The sequence below is a fragment of the Neopsephotus bourkii genome, unplaced genomic scaffold, assembly GCF_033783945.1.
Source record: "Neopsephotus bourkii isolate Nb327-2 ecotype Australia unplaced genomic scaffold, CSIRO-AGI_Nbou_v1 NB_947, whole genome shotgun sequence".
NCBI classification, from domain to species: domain Eukaryota; kingdom Metazoa; phylum Chordata; class Aves; order Psittaciformes; family Psittacidae; genus Neopsephotus; species Neopsephotus bourkii.
In genome coordinates this window covers 1,832,123-1,851,787 of record NW_026901441.1, presented here as the reverse complement: position 1 = coordinate 1,851,787, position 19,665 = coordinate 1,832,123, and the positions used below count along the sequence as shown (strand labels likewise).

Genomic DNA, 19,665 nt, shown 5'->3' with positions numbered 1-19,665 from the left:
ATCTGTCAGTTTCTTTTTGAGGATCTGGTACATGCTAGTGTACCAGCAAAGAAAACTGACCTGCAGATTAGTTGTATTCTGTCTAGACAGTGCATAGAGGTGTTTTTTAATTTCATTACAATGATCTGTGCCCCAAGCATGTAGAAAGCCTTAACACAGATGTCCCAAAACTCTCCATGGCAAGTTTTGTTTCATAAAAGTAATAATTCTGTCTGAATCCAAGTAATTTTATTCATAAACTGAAGTGAGAAGGCCTCCCATTAAGGACAGTCCATTTGGGTAAAAACAATTGAGAATGGTGCAAAAGAGCATGGCAAAAATGAGCACAAAGACAAAAGCTCCTTAATTCCCAGGCTGTAGTTCCACAGCATGAATGGCTCTCCCCCCTTCCCCAGACTCAGTGTTATGAACTACTTCTACAATATTCATGTTACCCATATAATCCTAAATAAACTTCACAAAAACTATCATTTATAGTGTAAATTGTCATACATTGACTTTTCAGTCTCTTCATTTCCAGGACCGTAACAGCAAGGATCTTTACAATTGCTGAGGGGTGTAACCAGAGACACATACTATAAAAATAAATTCTACTCTAAGGTTTCAGAATTAAGTTGCAATGTTTTATGGTACTTGGTTTTGGATTATGAAATCTAAATATCTGGTATCTTAATATCCCAGAGCAAACCATAGCATCATAAAATGGTTTGGGTTGGACGGCACCTTAAAGATCATCTAGTTACAACCTTGACTGTAGGATTGTTACTGTAATAGATGGTTTGGAGTAGGTCTTTCTTCGGATAGATTCTTACAGGCCTAGAAGGGATCATTGAAATAAAAATAGGATACTTCTGAAAACACAGGAAAAAGAATTAAGGAGGCTTATTTTCTATGTGCTGTAGGACCACAGAATGGTTCTTTTAAGTGTTTCTTTTGTGAATGATAGAAAAATTACTACACCCATTCTGACAGCAGCATCTGGATATATTAGACCTCTTTTCAATGCATTCATTGTCTTCAGTTGCAGTTGTGGACACTTAGCTTTCCTAAGAGTCATGCTCAGAGGTGAGTAGTATAACATCAAAAATCTGAAGCTGCTTTCAAATTGACTGAACTTACTCCTTCTGTTCTTAAGTGATTCACTTTCATAAAATGGACTATCAAAGAGTTACATTTCTTTGATTATGAAATGCCATGCAAATGTTTTAGCTCAGTTGATTCGGGCACAGCAACGTCTTTGTCTTGGAACACTGACTGATGGTCATCTTCATGCTTTTTAGAAGGAAACATTTACATTTTAGGAAAGCAGGCATGGGTCTTCAGAGGGATGTTATTAACTGATGTACTAAAACATTTTTTTGTGTAGCTGCTGACTGAGAGACAAGAGTGAGTGTGAACTGGTTTAGCAGTTTGAAGACAGATTACAACACTGCTGAATATATGGCCCAGCAGGAAGGCTTTCTTTCTCCCTCACTGTAAATAGTCATGTGTTTCTGTTGGCAAGAGCTAAAAGATGAATGACGTGAATGGTGGTGGCTTGGGGAAAATCCAGTCCTCAGAGTTGTTTTATTTGTGTGACTTCTGTATGGCCGTGACTCTTATGATATATAATCATGAAAGAAAGATGTTGTATCTTACTGTGAATAAGTAGTAGGTCAGATAATATCAAGGTTCATGTGTCACTGGATGAGAACTCATTGTGTCAGGACTGTTCATGCTGTTATAGCCAAAATCTGACACCAGTGTTTCATTATGACCCCTGTTAAAGCAAAGTTTTGAAATGTTCCATTCATTTGGGACTCATGAATAATGCCATAAATCTATTCTCCACTTATAGTCATTTTTAGTTTTTCTAATGTGGGAATGATTTATTTCTATTTATCAAAAGGCAACATGAATTATTATGCTGGGGGACAAGGAGGGAAGAGGACTGAAAATAATGACTCGCTGTTAGAACTCAGTCCAAAATGGATTTAGGCAGGAAAGGACGAAATATTGGAAAGGACTTGGTTTTGCTCAAAGTGGATGATTGGGCCTGGGTCATCGACCTTCTGCCCCAGTTCAATTGTGTACTAATGCAGGTGTGAAATGATGGCATTACAGAGCTCTGCTGCCCTGTGCAGGTCTTGCATTGTTATGTATTTTCATAGAAATCATACACCAGTAGTATAAACTCGAGAAGGTCTCCTGTATGTGTAAACTAGAACATCAGCAGTGCTGTGCAGGGCCAGAGTGTTCTTTGCACACACAGAACTGCACCATGGTCCTGTCCTCAGCATGGAGAACATGAAGGTGGCAAAAGGCTGGGACTGCTTCACTGCAGTTGTTCCCAAACAGCTGATGATCCTTTGGTCCGTGGAGAGTTGTCTGTAGGTAATCTATGGAAGTGGGTAAAAGTAAGTAGTGAAATTTTTGGGTTTTCTTTTGTCTCTTATTTGCACTCATCTAAGAGGTGTCTATGACCCTGTGTATAAAAGTGTTCAGGCATCTCTGACATGTAGGAAATCCTGTGCTGCTCAAAAGCACAGTGAGCACGCTCTGCCCTCCAGCATGAAAAAATGCAGAAAGAATGAAGTTAATGGTACTTAGAGGAAAAAGACATATTTTTACAAGTGTTCAACTGACAGATATAGCCATTATACTTTCTGTAAGGAATGAGGGCTCCTTGGAGGCAGTATGTGTGGCAGAATTCATATGTACCCAACAGCTGAAACAACTTACCAGGTGGATGAGCATATGCCAAACTGTGAAACAGGGGAAATAATACCACTGGTTCTTAAGATGCAAAAATAATTTTATGAGTTTGAAATAGAAATTTCCTAGCTCAGTGCATTGCTCTAAGAAAAAAAAGTAGAGCTGTGAATACTCACGTTTGGTATCAGTTAACAGAAAATCTCTGTCGAAATCCTAAAGACTGCACACTTACCAAAACTCATTTGCAGCAATGTCAGAGGATTCAGAGAGTTTGTGTTTGCCTGACTATGCTTTTCTGCAGTGAATAGAGATGGGATCAGAATCGCAGCCCATGTGTTTCTGTACATTTCTTTAAGGCAGGTGTGAAAGTCTTGTTTCACCAAGAAACAAGGCAGGTATGGAAGTACAGTTTCATCATTTTGAATGATGAATCAGAAAAAAAGAACAGCACTGTAGCACAAAATAAGCTAAGCTGTCAAAATAAATTTATGAAAAGATATATAGGCTTTATGTAGGATTGTAATGAAATTAGTAATTTCAGTAGTACCAAGTATATTCGTGTGATTCATGCATTATTCATATAAATACATTTTAGTGACTTGAATCATTAACTTTTACATATATGTTCAAATCTAAGCACTTTTAGTAAAGGTGCAAAGTTTTTCTATGTTTTCATGGACTCCATTAACACCATATAATTCAAGATACATGTATTTATTTTGTCTCCTCGGTTATGGTGGTAGTTTTATGGAAGTAGTCCAAAGTCATGATTGATTCTTATCCTTCCTATATGCTGTCTTTAATTTCTCTGGTATGTTCTTTCTGAATTGTTCTGTAAGTATTAGAAAGCTCTTTAGTAGTTTTCAAGTCTTACAATGCATGCTGGGAATGTAGTTTGAACTTTTCTCCCTAATTGTGTCCACTTTATGCAGAGATATGTTTAGTCTTTAGAAGTTTAAGTTCCATAATAAACATGGTAGCCAAGGACCCTTCAAAGAATAAACTGGAGGGATTATACTGCTTTGTGGTGTGGTTTTGTCAAAATGTGGCATTTAGTGGCAGAAGCTGGGGACTGGTTTCTGCAGGGGCACACCTGGTTCTGCAGCTTGCCCACTCTGGTATCCCCAGCTTAAGCCTGTGCGTGCCATGTCAGAAGAGTGACAGGTGAGGGAAGGTAGCACAGCCATCTCTCGTAAAATATATGATAACTATTCCTCTTGACACTCGATATGCTGCTTTTAGTTCCTGAGGAAAACGAGCGTCCGTCTGTCTGTTCCTGTGAACCTATCCCTTTCAGGAGTTATAAAATAGTCATCCAGATGGCACCAAGTGTTTATGCAGAAGCTGAGGCTTAAGCTGGTCACAGATAGAAGTCCCCAAGACTTGCTTACTAAACAGATAGTTGGAATGTTGGCTCCCAGGTCTGGTTAAAATGAGCCAAAGGAAGCTGGCGCGCAAGTGCGGCTAGGAGGTGGCTGTGGGAGGAAGGGGCAGATTCAGGCCTGGGAAAGCTTCACCGCCACTTTTGGCTCTGCCCTCCCTAAACAAATATCAACAACAGATTACACAGATTTCCCCTCAGAGCTTCAGCAGTTATTCATGTAAAGCTAAAATTTATTTGATGCAGTATTTTGGTCATGGTGTAATTATTTGGCATTTATACAGAACTCTGAAGTGGAGGGGTTTGGTATCCTGGCATTCTTGCTGTTGTAATGGGCAGAAGTATTTTGAACAATTCTTCCAGAAAGATCATGTGCCAGTTTTTGCTTATCATGACTTCTGCACACTATTCCTTTCTTGTCTCACAGTGGAAAAATTATGTCATCAGAATAACTTGTATTACTTAAGAAGGTAACACACCCTCCAACAGTAGTAAGCATCTTAATATTATCCTCTCTTTCTTTTAATGTAATGACGTAAAGGAGAGCAATTCTAGTTCATTAAAGAAAGTAAAGATAGACCATTATATTTTCCTTCTAAATATATTCTTTTCTTACACATCCCTCTAAGAAAAACTAGAATTTTATCTGCTTGAGTTGTTTTAATGGAGGTGTGTTAATTTCATGAAAATACTGGACTGTTCAGTTGTTTTGCATGAGATATAGTGATCTTTAATTTTCACAATATAACTTGCAAATAATCTCTTCTTTAAAATATGCTTTTTAAGTATCCTTAAGCAGATCCTATTAAGATTGCTCTTTTAGTAAAATAGATGTTTTAGCAATTTAGTCTGTTTTTCATCTTCTTGATGCAGTAATAATGATGCAGAAGGCACATATGAAGATTGATGTCTTAGCCCCACAGAAAATTTATTTTTCAAAAATTCAGTCTGCTAAATTGGCGTGAATGTGATTTATATGTCTTTCATTAGAAAAATGATTTGAGAATGTCCTATATGCAGTAGACATCAATGTAAAGAATCACTTCAAATTATTCCTTAGATTTTTAAATGATACTTCTTTTGCTTAGAAAATAATCCCATGTCTATTAAAAGTACTACATTCATAAAGTGTGAACTTCTGTGAAATTACTTTTCCAGTTTCCCTTTGAAATGATTGTCTCTGAAGCAAAATAGATTTCAAGTTAAGTTTCCAAGAGAGCTACAGAAATGACCAATTCCAAAGCATAATGAGATCAGTGAGGAACATATTTTCTGTTTGCTTCAGTAATAAATTATCATGAAAATGTAGCTGATCATGTTGTCTGGCATGAGATACTTCTGGTAAATGCTGTCTCCTTTCCCACTGAAGTAAATGGGTTGGCAGCAGTTTTGAAAGCAAAACTGTGGCCTATTCCACTTTGCACCCTCAAGCAAAACAGTATGGTTATTATAGTAGCAATAAGAGGCCAAACATGGGGTACAATCTTTCAGCTTGCCATCTCAATTTACTTCAGTGAGGATGTGAAAGAAACCAGGTCATGTTAGGAAATGCTAAAAGTACTGGTATTTGACATAATTCGTAGTCTAATTTCCCTCACTAACTGGTAATACAACAAGAAATTATTCATCCAACTGTGACTTTCCTGTGCCATTTTTCCCATTCTAGCAAAATTTTGTAACAGTGAAGCATGCCTGCAGGCTCTGTGGGTTTTTGTGTGCCTGGTGTTGGGCAGTCAAGAAGAGGAAACCATCATAGTCATATTTTAAGATCTCTTTCTTCCTCACCCTCCTGTTTGAGCTTCAATGTAAAACAGCAGGACAGTTGTAGCAAGTGAACGGGCTTGAAGATATCTGGGAAACCAACACTATAGCCGTCTTGACTGCAGGAAGGTATTTATATTTTAGTTCCTTTGCTTGCCCAGGATAATGGCCCATTCTTACACAAGAGGAATCCAATTATTTCCCCTCAAAATGGTCCAAACAGGCCAAAGAGGAAAATATGCTCAAAAAAGGATAGAAGGATCAAAGTGACAATCATGACCTGCACAGTAGAACTTGTTTTCCAGTAACATCTCCAGATAAGTAGATGAATTTAAGACCTAATTGACCTACATCTTGAAGGATTTTGTTTGAATTGATGGGACATCCTTGCATTGGAGCAGCTACAGCAGTATTTGAGTTGCTGGGGAATGTTCTTCATGTCGGTCAGGCTGCAACTCTTTACCATGATCACACAGTATGATGTGTTATGTCAGGAATTTGGAAATCTATGGTTACTTTTTGTCTGGTTATTGATTTGTGTGATTCTATGCTGCTCTACTTGTGAATTTTACAGAAGGATCATTGTATGTGTAATTCATCAGTTTGACAGCTTTTCTTTATCCTTCTGAGAACTGCGCATTGAAGAACTAGGTCAAGCCCCTACAGTGGGAATTGATCACCAGTTCACTTGTAAAAAGGTTTAAGTGTTGATTTTGTTTCAGTAGAGCTATACCTTTCTGTTTAAAAATACTGTTTTCAAATTGCTTAGCCAAATCGTGGCTGTTATAGCTGGGTCGTTTTTTCTTTTTGCTTGTTTCTGCATACTTAATCTAGTCTTTGTCTCTGCTTGACATCTCACTAAACTACGTAAAAATTTCTTTCTGTCTAGTAATATTTACTCCATAAAATCTGAGGTCATGTGTTTGCTGGAATTCAGAATGAGGAAAAAATGGGTGAGAGTACTTTGTGTATACAACATAGAACCCATTTCATCATCACTACTTATGAGTACATGAGGGAGCTGTCTAGACTTTTGCTTCAAAAATTAAGATCTATGTCTCGAAGCAACTTTCAGAATACCAAAATATACTTATTTGGCATAGGCTGTAAACTTCCAGTGGAAGTAATGCAAATAACAACTCTTCCACTTCAGCTGCGATTTTGTTTTGTTTAGTTTTAGTTCACCAAGAGGTCACAGTATGTACTTTTCAGTCCTAAAGTGTTACATTCATTGCGAAGTTTTATAGGAATTCAGCAGGGGATGTTTCTTTCATCCCTTTAGATAGATTTCACTGTAGAGAAGTTTTATTTTTCATTCCTCCTGCAGGTCTTCTTCAGGGTTTTTTTCAGGATCTCATTTAATGAATGCTGAAAAGGGATAGCATTGTTGTCATTACTGCTGCCAAGTTGTTGTGGTTTTACAGCCATGTTAGTTAAGGTGGCCATGTTGTCCTATCAATTTTTAAATTGAAGATCCCACTGAAGTTAGTGTGAACTTTTACCTCAGTTTCAATGTCAGGATGTGGCTCCTTGTACCGAGTAGTCCTCCCTGCCTAGTTACCAATTGTAAGCTGCTCTCCTCCCTTTCCTAGAAGATAAACTTGCTTATCTGGTTCCTTTTTCTTGACAATAATATTGTAGAGAGAAGAAAAAGAATGAAACGTAGGTCTTGGACAAAAATGTTGGCTATTAATTATCATTATTGTGCAGTTACATTCTTGTGTAATTCTTGTCCCTTTGGAGCTGTATTGTGCAGATATGTGAGGCTAAGTATTTCCTCCTCCATAAAACAGATGTTATAGGTTTTCATCTCATTCCCCTGCATAAAGTTGTCACCAAAAATGAAATATTAACAAAACAAAACTCCACCTCTTCCTGAATTCCCAGAATTTCTCTACAAAGGTGGAATATTGCTAACAGTTGGACAGATAGAATTCTCTGCAAGTTCTAAATTACCTCAAGGAAAATGTAGAGGTTTGCAGAGGTTACATTCACATACTGCATTACGAGTTTGTGCATGTATAAGCTGCACAACTGCAATGTAATTAACTTACCATGATTTATTTATTGAACAAAACCTTGTTATGCATATTCCAGTTCCATAAACTTTTGGGGGAATATGGAAATGGTGCACATCAGTTTTGTACAAGATCCTAAACCTTATCTTGTTTACGCTGTAAACTTAAGTGAAGGGAGAAATAGCCTATATTCTTATATAGGGGGCCTATAAGACATCTGGAAAGGGGCTTTTACAAGTCATGTAGTGACAAGACAAGGGGTAATGGCTTTAAACTGAAAGAGCATAGATTTAGATGGGATGTTAGGAAGAACTTCTGCACTGTGAGGGTGGTGAGACACTGGCAAAGGTTGCCCAGGGAAGCTGTGGCTGTCCATTCCTGACAGTGTTCAAGGCCAGGTTGGACAGGGCTTTGAGCAGCCTTTTCTAGTGGAAGGCGTCCTGGCCTGTGGCAGGGGTTTTGAAACTACATGAGCTTTAAGGTCGCTTCCAATCCAAACCATTCTACAGTTCTATAATTCCAAATACTGTCTGAGACACTCCTCTATCTTCACTTTCAAAAGTAGAAATTATAAGAATAGAAAAACTCTTAGACTGACTACTTTTATTTAAAATTTAAGTTGATTAGAATGAAGTCTGACTTCAAACACCATTTAAGATACATGAGATAGCAGCTTTGGCGTGACTGCTTACTTTCTTAAGTTTATCTTGGGAATTAGAGATCATAAATAAACTTTTTTAGACTGATTTCTGGAAATCTGACACTTCTTAAAAACATGATTCTCAAGGGGCCTCAGTTTACCATTATTGGGTCAATGTAATTGATTCCAAATAAGAAGCTGAGAATTTGACGTAACTCAAGCTAAACCAATACTTGAGTCTGAGTAATTTAAATGGTTAAGTATTTAATATTTTAACATTTCAAACTCTTAAATAAACTAAATATAAGTTCTTTAACTTTTGATACCTTGTAAGAAAATGCTATATTACATTCAAAACTTTTTTTTTTAATTGTACAAGGTAGAACTCCGCAGTGCTTTTTCCTGATTATATTGAAACTCATTTCATATTTCTTGTTGCTATAATGAAATTTAATAGCTTCCTCGAAGTAATTAAAAAAAAAAAATTGTGTTCCAGGGTGACTCATAAAGTAAAGGGGGGGGGGGGCACTGTTCTAAGTACAGAGCTGTGAGTTTATCTGAAGGCTTTATGATTATATCTGCACTAATCAGATACAAAATTAAAGCCCCAAAGCATCAGAAACTAACTGTGATTCAGTCACAAAAGGCAGATCCTTGCGCTGAGTTCAGAAGGAAGGCTGAGAAGTTAAGGTTATATTCAAAACACGCAAAGCTCCTGTGCCTGATCAGGAGAGAGGGTGAGAAAGAAGTTACTCTGAAGGGTTTGGAAAAGCAGAGCCAGGCACACAGAGGAAGCAGCACAGGGCTGGTTCTTACAAGACAGCGAGCATAAGGCCTTCTGCTATATTTAGTCTCCTTTCCCTCCCTTCCCTTCCCCTCCCCCTTCAGTGCCTATATTTGATTTTGAATTGCAGAGTAAGATGTCATTCATTTATGTAACTTTTTTTCCGTATTGTATCCTAACTTCACAAAATAAATCACTTTTCATATAACATTGCAATTAAATATAACTATGCTTAAGTAGTGCTGACTTAACTCTTCTTTTCCAAATGATTCAACCTTTATATGGAGGAATGTGAGTAATAATTATCATTTGCACTTTTTCTTGCACCTGAATATAACATCCTGAAATAAGTTAGTATGAATAGCCTATTTTTATTATTAGAAATAAATGCTTTGTCTTGATATCTGGCTCTTTCACTTAGTCTTACTTCTATAGAATAATGGAGGATGAAAATAACACTGAATGTTATATTTATTTAATGTTTGTATTTTCAGGGTTTGCCAGGACTGGAGGGTCCCCAAGGTCCACCTGGCAAAGAAGGCCAAAGGGTGAGTAAACTTGAGCAACTGGTGAGTGTGATAACTGACCTCGATGTGTGACTTCTTTCTAAGCACTAATAAAAAATGGGAAGGTAGCAGCTGAGTATGAAGCATGCTGACAACAAACTGAGCTTCGACATTTGTTGTTTCTCTTCAGTTGAAGGAGATTTAACACTTTCAGCCATCTAAAGTGTTTTAATGACTGGCAGCACAGGTGTAGATATTGTCATTTGTGCAACATGTTTCTGCTGTAGTTTTAAGTGAAAAAGCATTAAAATTGCTCAGAAGCTTTTGTTTTATTGCGGGGGTAGGCCATGCCTTACTATAGCTAAAATATATAAAAATATTGATTTCAGGTAGTTATCTAAAATCCTGACAGTAACCAGTACTGTTAACCCAAGTGGTTTTGTACATGCCATTTTGCAAATGTCAGAGCCAAACGTATATATACAAAGAAGAGAGGTATCGTGGAGGGAGACTGTGCCCAAGACATGAAATAAACCTTGATTATTCAGAGTTTTAATATAATCAAGTAACTGACTGACTGGTTTCTCTCTGTTATCGGTGTTTTTTCCTGACTTACTGAATCTGATAGTTCAGTAGAAGAGATAATGAGATTTGTGGTATCACAAGAAATAGTTCAATTTGGGGAGTTTATAAACTATTCTGCTCCTAAAAGATTGGGAAGATTTTCAGACTCAAACATTTCAGTATTTTTATGAATTATGTTGTGCCCAGTTTGTGGTTTTGAAGTTGAGTCTCTCAATAATTCTTGGGGGTTTTAGGCATCTTGCTATTTCGTGTCTTGGTTCAATTATCTGAAGTGGAAGGATTTATTATTGTTGATCGTAGTCAACTACAGTGAATGATTAAAGGCCAGTTAAATAAGTAATGGTGTAGAACCCAAAGCTATGTTTTATACTGGCTTTTAAGTTCTAAAAATGGTACTAAATGTCAGTTAAGTTGAACATGAAAATTTGAAAGCTGACGTTATTTAGGTTTCACAGTAGAGGATTAAAAGTCCATTCAGAAAAAATCAGTGTAGTAACAAAGAATAAAATGTTATGTGGTCAATATTCAAGCATATTTAATAGCATAATACATGTCATTAAGGATTTTATAATTACTGTGACTCTTACTGTTACACAATAAATGTCCAGGGTACTGAAAAGCTATGAATATCCAGTTTAAACATATATTAAGAGTGTTTTTCTGTAGAGTAATCTGCAGAAGCACAGAGTTTATTAGTTCTCCTTTAGGAACAGTTATAAATATGGCTGTGTTCTAGAGGCATCATTCTTTGAACATCTAAATTTTTGAGGCAAAGATAGAGAGTTAACACGCTATCGTAGCTGATAAATATGGAAAATTTTTTTTCTTCCATTTTTTAGTGGCAATAGGTATTGATACATTCATCATGGACATTTCCAATTCATATATAAAAGTGAACTACTGTCTCACTCCACTCTCTATAAAAACAGCAGTGATGATTGTTTTATAATCTTGGCCATGCACGCAGTTGCCTTGAGCCAAACAATGGGAACAGCAGACTGTAAAGCTACTGTGTCTGTCTTTATCTTTCTTCCAGTGAGATGCTCAAAACAATATTCTTTCTACTGGCCACTCCCACCAAAGCATTAATAACATAGTTTGCAATCTTAATTTAGCTCCCATGTGTATTTCATTTCCAATACATTTAATTACACAATAGCATACTGTTTGTAACAAGATCTCTGCTCTATTTAATGACAAACAGGACAGTGCACATGTAATGGCTATTAAATATACTATTTTATATAATTATAGATGTCATGTTCCTCTGTTCTACTTCCAGCAGATCCTCCAAATCTTTCACAGTATTATGAAGTTATTGGTTTTGTCATGGACTGTCTTTTGAAGATTAAAGCATAATATTGAGTGTTTAATTAACTGATGATTTTTCTTCAATCTATTGTTCAGACCTAAAAGTGATCTTGTGTCCATTTTGCAAGCTGCAATTGTAATATATTAGGAAACAAACAATCAAACCCAAACAAAACCGCTTCAAACCATTTGAAAGTGTCTATTCAAGTTGGATGTCACATTTCAAGAACATGCATGGTTTTAAAACTTTCCATTTGCATTGTATTCATTATATAAAGTTTTAATTCCCACTCACCTCAGGAACATTTTTAAGTGTTCAATTCCTTTGAAAATTAGGCTTAGGTTAATAAGAAGTTGAGAGGAGAATCAGTAACTGTGTGAGGTAGAGACATCTCAGCACACATTAAAGCAAGATATAAGGAACTGAGGAAAATTAACAGTGTTAATGTTGATATTGTCAAAACCTCAAAAGCTAATGTTAGAGTTCACAGGAATAATCTGATTCAGAACTTACATAGCAAAAATACATATAATTTTATGGAAATAGGGCAAGTAGAATTATATATCATTGCATAATTATAATAAAGTTAAATGGAACTGTAGATTTTTACTTCAGAGTTATGCTAAACTTAAAGTACTTATTGGGATGTATGTGAAATTGTCTTGCAAGCACAAATTTACAATATCACAGAATTAGATGATGACTCTGTGTTATTTGTTTCAAGAGTAAAGGGGGGATAATTGTTTGTTGTCCAATAAATGCACTGTGGACAGTTATGTGGCAAAAGAAATGGTAGCTACATGATAATCTAGCCATATCCAGAGACCACACAGCAAACTGATTCTTCAACCAACCTGAAGACATATACAGAACTCACTTAAAGGCTGTCTGTTATGACATTACCTAGAGTGAAATTAGTCTGAGCAGGTACTGCCCTTATAGCTTTCCTTTTGACATGGTAACCACTTCCACTCATGTGTTTGCCAATGTTGTGTTTTCCTTTGGGTGCAAGAAGTCCTCAAATCTTTGCTGCTCTTCTAAAAGGACAGTGTTTCTCCTTGGTCTACAACTAGTGATTTTGTATAATTTTTTAGGTTTAGTTAAATGGTATGTAAGAGCCTTTGGTTTTAGTTCTGATCACTGGGAGAAGTAGGCCAGTAGGAGCAGCTACTCTTTCTGTTTTCTGCATTCCTGAATGAGAAATGTTAGCCCATTCTGTGGGCACTATGTTCATACGGAATTTTTCAGTATCCCTCTTTCTGGCTTCAGGCATTCAAAACAGCATGTTACTGCTGCAGCAACTTGATACCATTACACCAGTGCTCAGAATGACGTCAGCAGGTTCAGAACATAATTACTCAGAAAAGTCCCTGGCCAAATATTACAGACCAACAAAAAATAGGAGATTGGGTGCTCACCTAGCATTGCATGGGATTTAAACCACAGTGGACAGCTACACCATTTTCCTGGCTTCCTGCATTATGTAAGACTTCATTATTTTTCTCAGTATTCCTCCACTTAAATATATCTTTCATGGAAGTACAGTTTCCACCTGAAAGACATCAACAATTGAGACTTCACAAGTCTCCTTGATTTCTTCCTTCCACTGTTGTCAATCCCACTTTTCAAAATGTGCTTTTTACTTTACACTTGCACATGTATCTTAAGCCTCCAACAACTGTTTGTTTGTTGGATTTCTTTTTTTAATGTCTGCTTTACATTAAAGAGATATTTAAAGTTTTTTCCCTCTATAATCAAATCACAATTCCGTCTGGTTTTGAGATGATTCAACTGAGTTTCTTCAGCTCCCTATGTCAAGAATTTTCTGAAGTCTTCAAATAGTTTTGCCATGTTGTTATACTATCTTAAAAAATTTCCTACTACTTAGTATTATAGACTGCACAGACTTTTCCAGACTCTGCCTTTACTGTGCAGTAAAGTGAAATTTATATTTCCAAAATATAATTTCAAAGATTTTAAAAATTAATGCTTAATTTCACTTAGATATTTTTGTAGCAGATTTTCCCTAAACTTGATGCATTTTTATTAATACTATTTTTTTCTGAAAATTATTTTTAATATAATATTTTAGTGAATTCAAAAATTCTCTTCACGTGAAGCATCAAAGCAACTTTGTTGGACAGCAATACTGTGAAATCTAGGAACAGTCATTTTTCGTTCTCAGTTGGCCTATAGAAGAGCCAGGCCCAGCATGCAGCTAGCATACAGAGCAGTTTGTGTAGCACTTTCTGCTTCTCTGAGGTTATCTTGATACCTTCTTGAGCTTCTGGGAACTTTTTTTTCTGCGATTTGGGCACTTCTGGGAAACCTGAGGAAACTGAGAATGCCTGCTGTTTCCAGGTAAGGCTAAAGTAAAGGTAGCTGTGGCAGCTTCTGATCAACTCCATCAGCTGTCCTTGATCAACAGATATCTGCAGCCTGTATTCTAGCTGACGGCTGTTTAGGGAGGATTGAGCACCCTTTTAGCCCATGCCAGGAAGAGGACTATGTAACAGCTAGATGATGCAGCAGTTTGTACAGTGTTAACAGAAGCCGCCAGTACATGTGCAGGAGGTTGCACAGGAGTTTATCCAGAAGGGCACAAAGAAGAAGCCAGCAAATGTTCTCTGTCCAGCATACGTGTCCTTAAAGTTCATGGTCACAAAGCAGAGGATCCAGGCACTACTGAAGTAGCTGTTTGCTGTTGGACTCTTGCACCCAGACATCCTCAGATGGAGGACGGAGCTCTGTAAATCTAGGGAGCCTGACAGGTTGTATCCAGAAGTGCAGAAGGAGGTGGCTGATGTCACTGCAAGGCCACTCTTGATTATGTTTGAATGGTCATGGTGACAGGGAGAAGTTCTTGAAGACTGGAAGAGAGCAAAGATCATTTGTCTTTTCAAGAAGGAAGATCTAGGGAACACAGGCCAATCGGCCTCACCTCAATCCCCGGGAATGTGAAAGAGGTAATCCTCCTGGAAACCATCTCCAAACACATGAAGGACAACAAGGTGATTGGGATAGTCTGCATAGATTTATGAACGGGAAATTATGCTTGACTAATTACAATGCTTTCTATAATGAGGTCAGTAGCTTGGTGGATGAGAGGTGAGCAGTGAATGTTGTTGACCTCAACTTCAGCAAAGCCACTGACATTCTCCCATAACTTCATCTTGTCAGCTTCATAGACAAGCTGGCAAAGTACAGTTTAGATAAGTGGACAGTAAGGTGGATTGAAAACCAGCTGAACAACTGGACCCAGAGTTGTGATTAGTGACACAAATTCCAGCTGGAGAGAAATCCAGGGCTCAGTACTGAAGCCAGTATTGTCCAGCATCTGTACTAATTATGTAACAAATGGGACAGAAAATAGCAGAGAAATGGGGTAAGAGGAATCACATCAAGTTCCACAAGGAAAAATGCAGACTTCTGCATCTAGGGAGGAATAACCCCAGGTACACTGGAAGCAAGCTGTCTGGGAAGAAGCTTTGTGGACAAGAACCTGCTGGACAGCAAGCAAACTATGAGCCAGCAATGCACCCTCATGGTGAAATAAGGCCAACAGTAACCTTGGATGAATTTGGAAGAGCATTGCTAGCAGATCAGGGGAGATATCATTCCCCTTTGAGCAGCACTGGCAAGACCGTGTCAAGAAAGACATGAACTTATTGACATGGGTCTAGCACAGGATCACAAAGTGGATTAAAGGGACTACAGCATCTTTCAGAAAAGAAGAGGCTGAGAGAGCTGGGACTCTTCAGTCTGGAGAAGAGAAGACTCAGGGCAGATCTTAGTGTGTATAAACACCTGATGTGAGGGAATGAAGAGGGAGCCAAATTCTTCTCCATAGTAGCCAGTGGCAGGACAGGAGGCAATGGAAACAAGTAGAAAACCAGGAAATTCTATCTGAACAAAAGAAAATGCTTCTGTATTGTGGAAATGGTCAAATACTGATACAGGTTGCCCATAGAGATTGTAGAGTCACAATCTGTGGAGATATTCAGAAGTCAAGTTGACACAATCCTTGACAATTAATCCTGCTTGAGGAGAGCGATTGTGCTACATGATCTCAAATGGTCACTTCCAGCCAAGATGATTCTGTGATTTTTATTTAACTAGCTCTAGCTTATTCTCAGCATAGCTGCCAACAACTTCATTTTATGGATTAGTAGGATGGGGGTTTTTTATGTTCCATATATATTTAAACAAACTGATTCTCCACTGTGGTGATTTCCCTGGTTCCAATGATGAATTGAGTTCAAACATTTACAAATCTTTCTACGATACCACAGCTCTGTATTCCTTGGGATATTGCAGGTGTCTTGAAGTAAATATTTTTGAAATAACTTCCTTATTTCCAATTGTCATGTTTATAATACCAAATACTTCACTTAAGAGGAAGTTATTTTAGTATTATCATAGCAATACATTAAACACCTCATAAGACCAAGAGTCCTTTGGGTTATTATATCTAGTGTTTCAGCATTGATTTCACTAAAATTGCCTGTTTGGAAGCACCTTGTGAAATTGCAGCATTTGCCTTATGTTAATGATCAGTTTACTCTCTGAGATTGCAAGATTTTTAATCAAGCATGACTAAATAAAATTATTATGACACAATGGAAATTCTTCCTGAGTAAATAAATGGGCAGGGAGCTGTTAGATTTTTCTTAACATAATTATTTAGAATGACATCAGAATTAATTTAAATTCAGATTGCATTTATCTGGTTTATAGAACTTAAATATTTCTTTGACATAATTTGTGTTCTAGTTCAGTGAGTAAATGAGGTACTCAACCAATTGTAAAACAAGCTTTACAGAGCAATGATAATTACTGCACAATAGGTCAGGTTCCTGACACAGTGCAAACAGTATTTTTCACAGCTACAACTCTGGAATTTTGGAATCTCTTTTAATCTTCTCAGTCCTTCCTGACTTTGATGTAAGTTGTTTTTAAGTATATAAAGCTTCAGCTTTTATCTTCAAGATGGAATGCTGTATGTTCCTTCACTCAGGTATTTAATTGTCTAAAAATGCTTAATGTAGAAGAGGGAGATAATTTTCAGGTTTTCTCCAGAATGTTTCTACTTTATAAAGCAAAGTAGATAACCAGTAAGGTAAGTTGTAGCTTAAAAAAAAAAAAAAAAAAGCAAAATATTCCCCCCCCCCCCCCCTTTGGGATGAAAAGGGTTGTAATTTAGAATGTTGAAGACAGATTTTTCAACTGGAAAAGAGTTGTATCATTTTTTAATTTATTTGTTATTTCCCACTGAAGACATTACAATCTAGCTTTTAAAGGAATAGCAGAAATTATTTCATTTTTAAGATCTCATTTGGAATGTTCAGGTTGCCTTCCAAATACTCTATTATCTGTGGTTTTTTTTAATGTCCCTTAGTAGGAGGTGTAGCAAATGAGAAAACATGAAATTTCCCATACTTAAAAATTAAGGTGTTCATTATAAAAATATCTAAATGTAGTTGAAAAAAGTCTGCAGCTATTTTTAATTCAAAATGCACTTCTGTGATTATACTTGAAAAATTGTGATGGATTTTGTATAGGGATTTGTTGGCAAATTTGGCTGTGGCATTTGACTACTTGGCAGTGCTATGCCTGTTTTAAGAACTTTTTTGTGTGCTTGCTAAATGCATTTGTAGAATATTATATAGTCTGGCTAGGTGCTACCTCTTATCATTTTATTAATACCAAAATGAAGAAACTAGAGCTTATTGGAAATCATTCCTAAAACTGGAAAGCCAGATTTGAGTGCAGGAATGCTTCTGCATTAGCTAGGAGCTCCCTAGTGACTTTTCTTCCAGAACAGGGGATTAGGGTCTCAGTGCTGCATTCTTGCGAGCCATGTTTCTGTGAAAGGCCTTAGTGGGATATGAGGGACAGATTTTTCACTTGTTATCTGCAAAAAGCTTTATTTCCTGCCTTCTGGCCCTCTTTCCTATGACTTTATTCAGGTTTAACATGTAGTACAGAGGTTAATTTGTAGTACACTGGTTACCGTAATACATCCTCAAGGCCAAGATTAATAGGATTGAAGAAGAAATTCTACATTCAAGTCCTAATGCTATTTTACTGAAGTTAAAATTGTGTCACTGACTGCAATATAGATTTCGAATTTAACAAGGAGAATGTTAAAACTATAGGATTTCTAAGGATTAAAAAAAAACAAACTTGTGCAATTGTGACACTACCAAGGTTAATGACAACATTATTGTTAACAGCAGTTGTACAGTCAGGTGCTTAAATGTCAAAGTTCTCTTTAAAAATTGCCAAGTTTTTTTACTAAATACACGATAGAAAATAATGACTAAATACATAATGACTAAAATACATAAATAATAATTACTAAATACATGATAGAAAATAAGAACTAATGAATATATAGAAATATATTCATGCTGCACATTTGTTGTAGATTTGAAATTTTTACTTTGTGACCTATGAAATAGTTGGGATCCTGGATAACTTTCTCCTATCCCGCAACAGATCAGTAGATGTGCACTGTTGAATAATCAGGTTGGATGGGTGATTCCTCTGATTTTTGTGATTGGTTATAATCTTCAGCTTCTGGATAGCTTTTGAACTGACTTTCTTACTGATAGCATCATGTGGTGTCTGCCTTCACTGCCCTGAAGTGGTAGTCTGGCAAGGTTTTTCTGGTAAAACACAGAGTAGACTGTCACCAGCTTTGGGCTGGGTTTCCTCTGCATTAGAGTTGGTTGGAGCTCTGCAAGCTCCAGGTGAGTGAACTGCCAGTCACAACCATTGGGTTGTGACTGCAGGCAGAGAAGGAAAACTGGGAAGTTTGTTTTAACTAGGTATATCAGCGTGGAGGACTGAGACAAAGGAAAACCTTTTTTCTGTACTCTGAATTAGCATAGGTACTGGGACTTGTATGACTGCTTGGTGTCACCTTTAGTCATCTGGAGAAAGTCTTTACCCAGAGCTCCACTTGCATAGTGTTTAGGTGCCCAAGAGGCTGGTTGGTGTTCGTGAGTTGGGCCCTCTAAGATGGGGATCTTTACTTTCCACCTGCCTTCTTCAGGTGTATCTGTCCCTTCGTCAGTTTGCTTTTGAGAATTATTCAAGAGAATCTTAGTTTAGCTTGGCAAAGGAGTTACGTAAGCCTCATTAATCTTGCATAATAACTACAGTAAAGATTTTAATGCCCAGCTTCCTACTTCCTCTAGAACTAGTTCCTGTTTTGAAATGTGATGATGTGTTTGAGGAACAGCTAATTAGCAGTTTCCCTTGAAAATTCACAGAGGTTTATTTTAAGAACTTTTCCTTTCATATTCAAGTGTAGGTTCTTTAAATTATTAATTCCATAAATCAGGTCAGCATCCCTACACAGCTCTGCTTGCCTTTTATCCTAAAATTATCCAGATCTTATTTTTAGACATTGGGATTAGCCATTTTACTCTTCTACATTTAGAGATATGCGAATATACGGAGGCAATGTGATACAGCAGGGGGTTACAATGTAAACTGAATTTTTGCACTGTGTTTTGGACCTGCAGTAGTGCCCAGGGGCATCAGCCAGATTCAGAGCACAAGCTTATGGAAGGATGCACAGAGCCTTTCTTCTGAACACCTTTCAATCTGATGTAAAGCAAAGCTCATCAAGTGATTTTAATTAACAGAAAGAGTAAAGAAAGAGAGTAACAGAGTGCAGTTGACCACGCTCTTCAGCTAGGCACTCAGCTGAGGTTTGCTGAAGCATATAATCTCATTTATTTTTAATATTTTGTCCTTCCTGCCCCTAACCTAGCAGTTGTGGAGACATTTGTGTGTGTATTGTGTGAAGTTTGTCCAGTGCAAAAGAAGAAACTAGCCAGCTGCCTGAATTCGTTAAGGGCAGGCATTCCTTAAGTCGAGGGCCAATATTAGTAGCATTTACACAACTTCTTATCAAAGAAAAAAAAAAATGTATGCACCATAAAGGAAATAACCAGCAACTCTTTTGGTT

At 37.1% G+C, this 19,665-nt stretch overlaps 1 protein-coding gene across 11 annotated transcripts in view; it reads left to right on the top strand.

Annotated features, from left to right (window-relative positions):
* COL19A1 (collagen type XIX alpha 1 chain) overlaps nt 1-19,665 on the top strand; it is a 184,504-nt gene that overhangs the window by 99,317 nt on the left and 65,522 nt on the right. For all 11 annotated transcript variants that reach the window (XM_061358584.1, XM_061358576.1, XM_061358581.1 and 8 more), the window contains one exon: nt 9,773-9,826. In XM_061358584.1, coding sequence (XP_061214568.1) covers nt 9,773-9,826 — 54 coding nt within the window. The remainder of the gene's footprint in view (nt 1-9,772; nt 9,827-19,665) is intronic.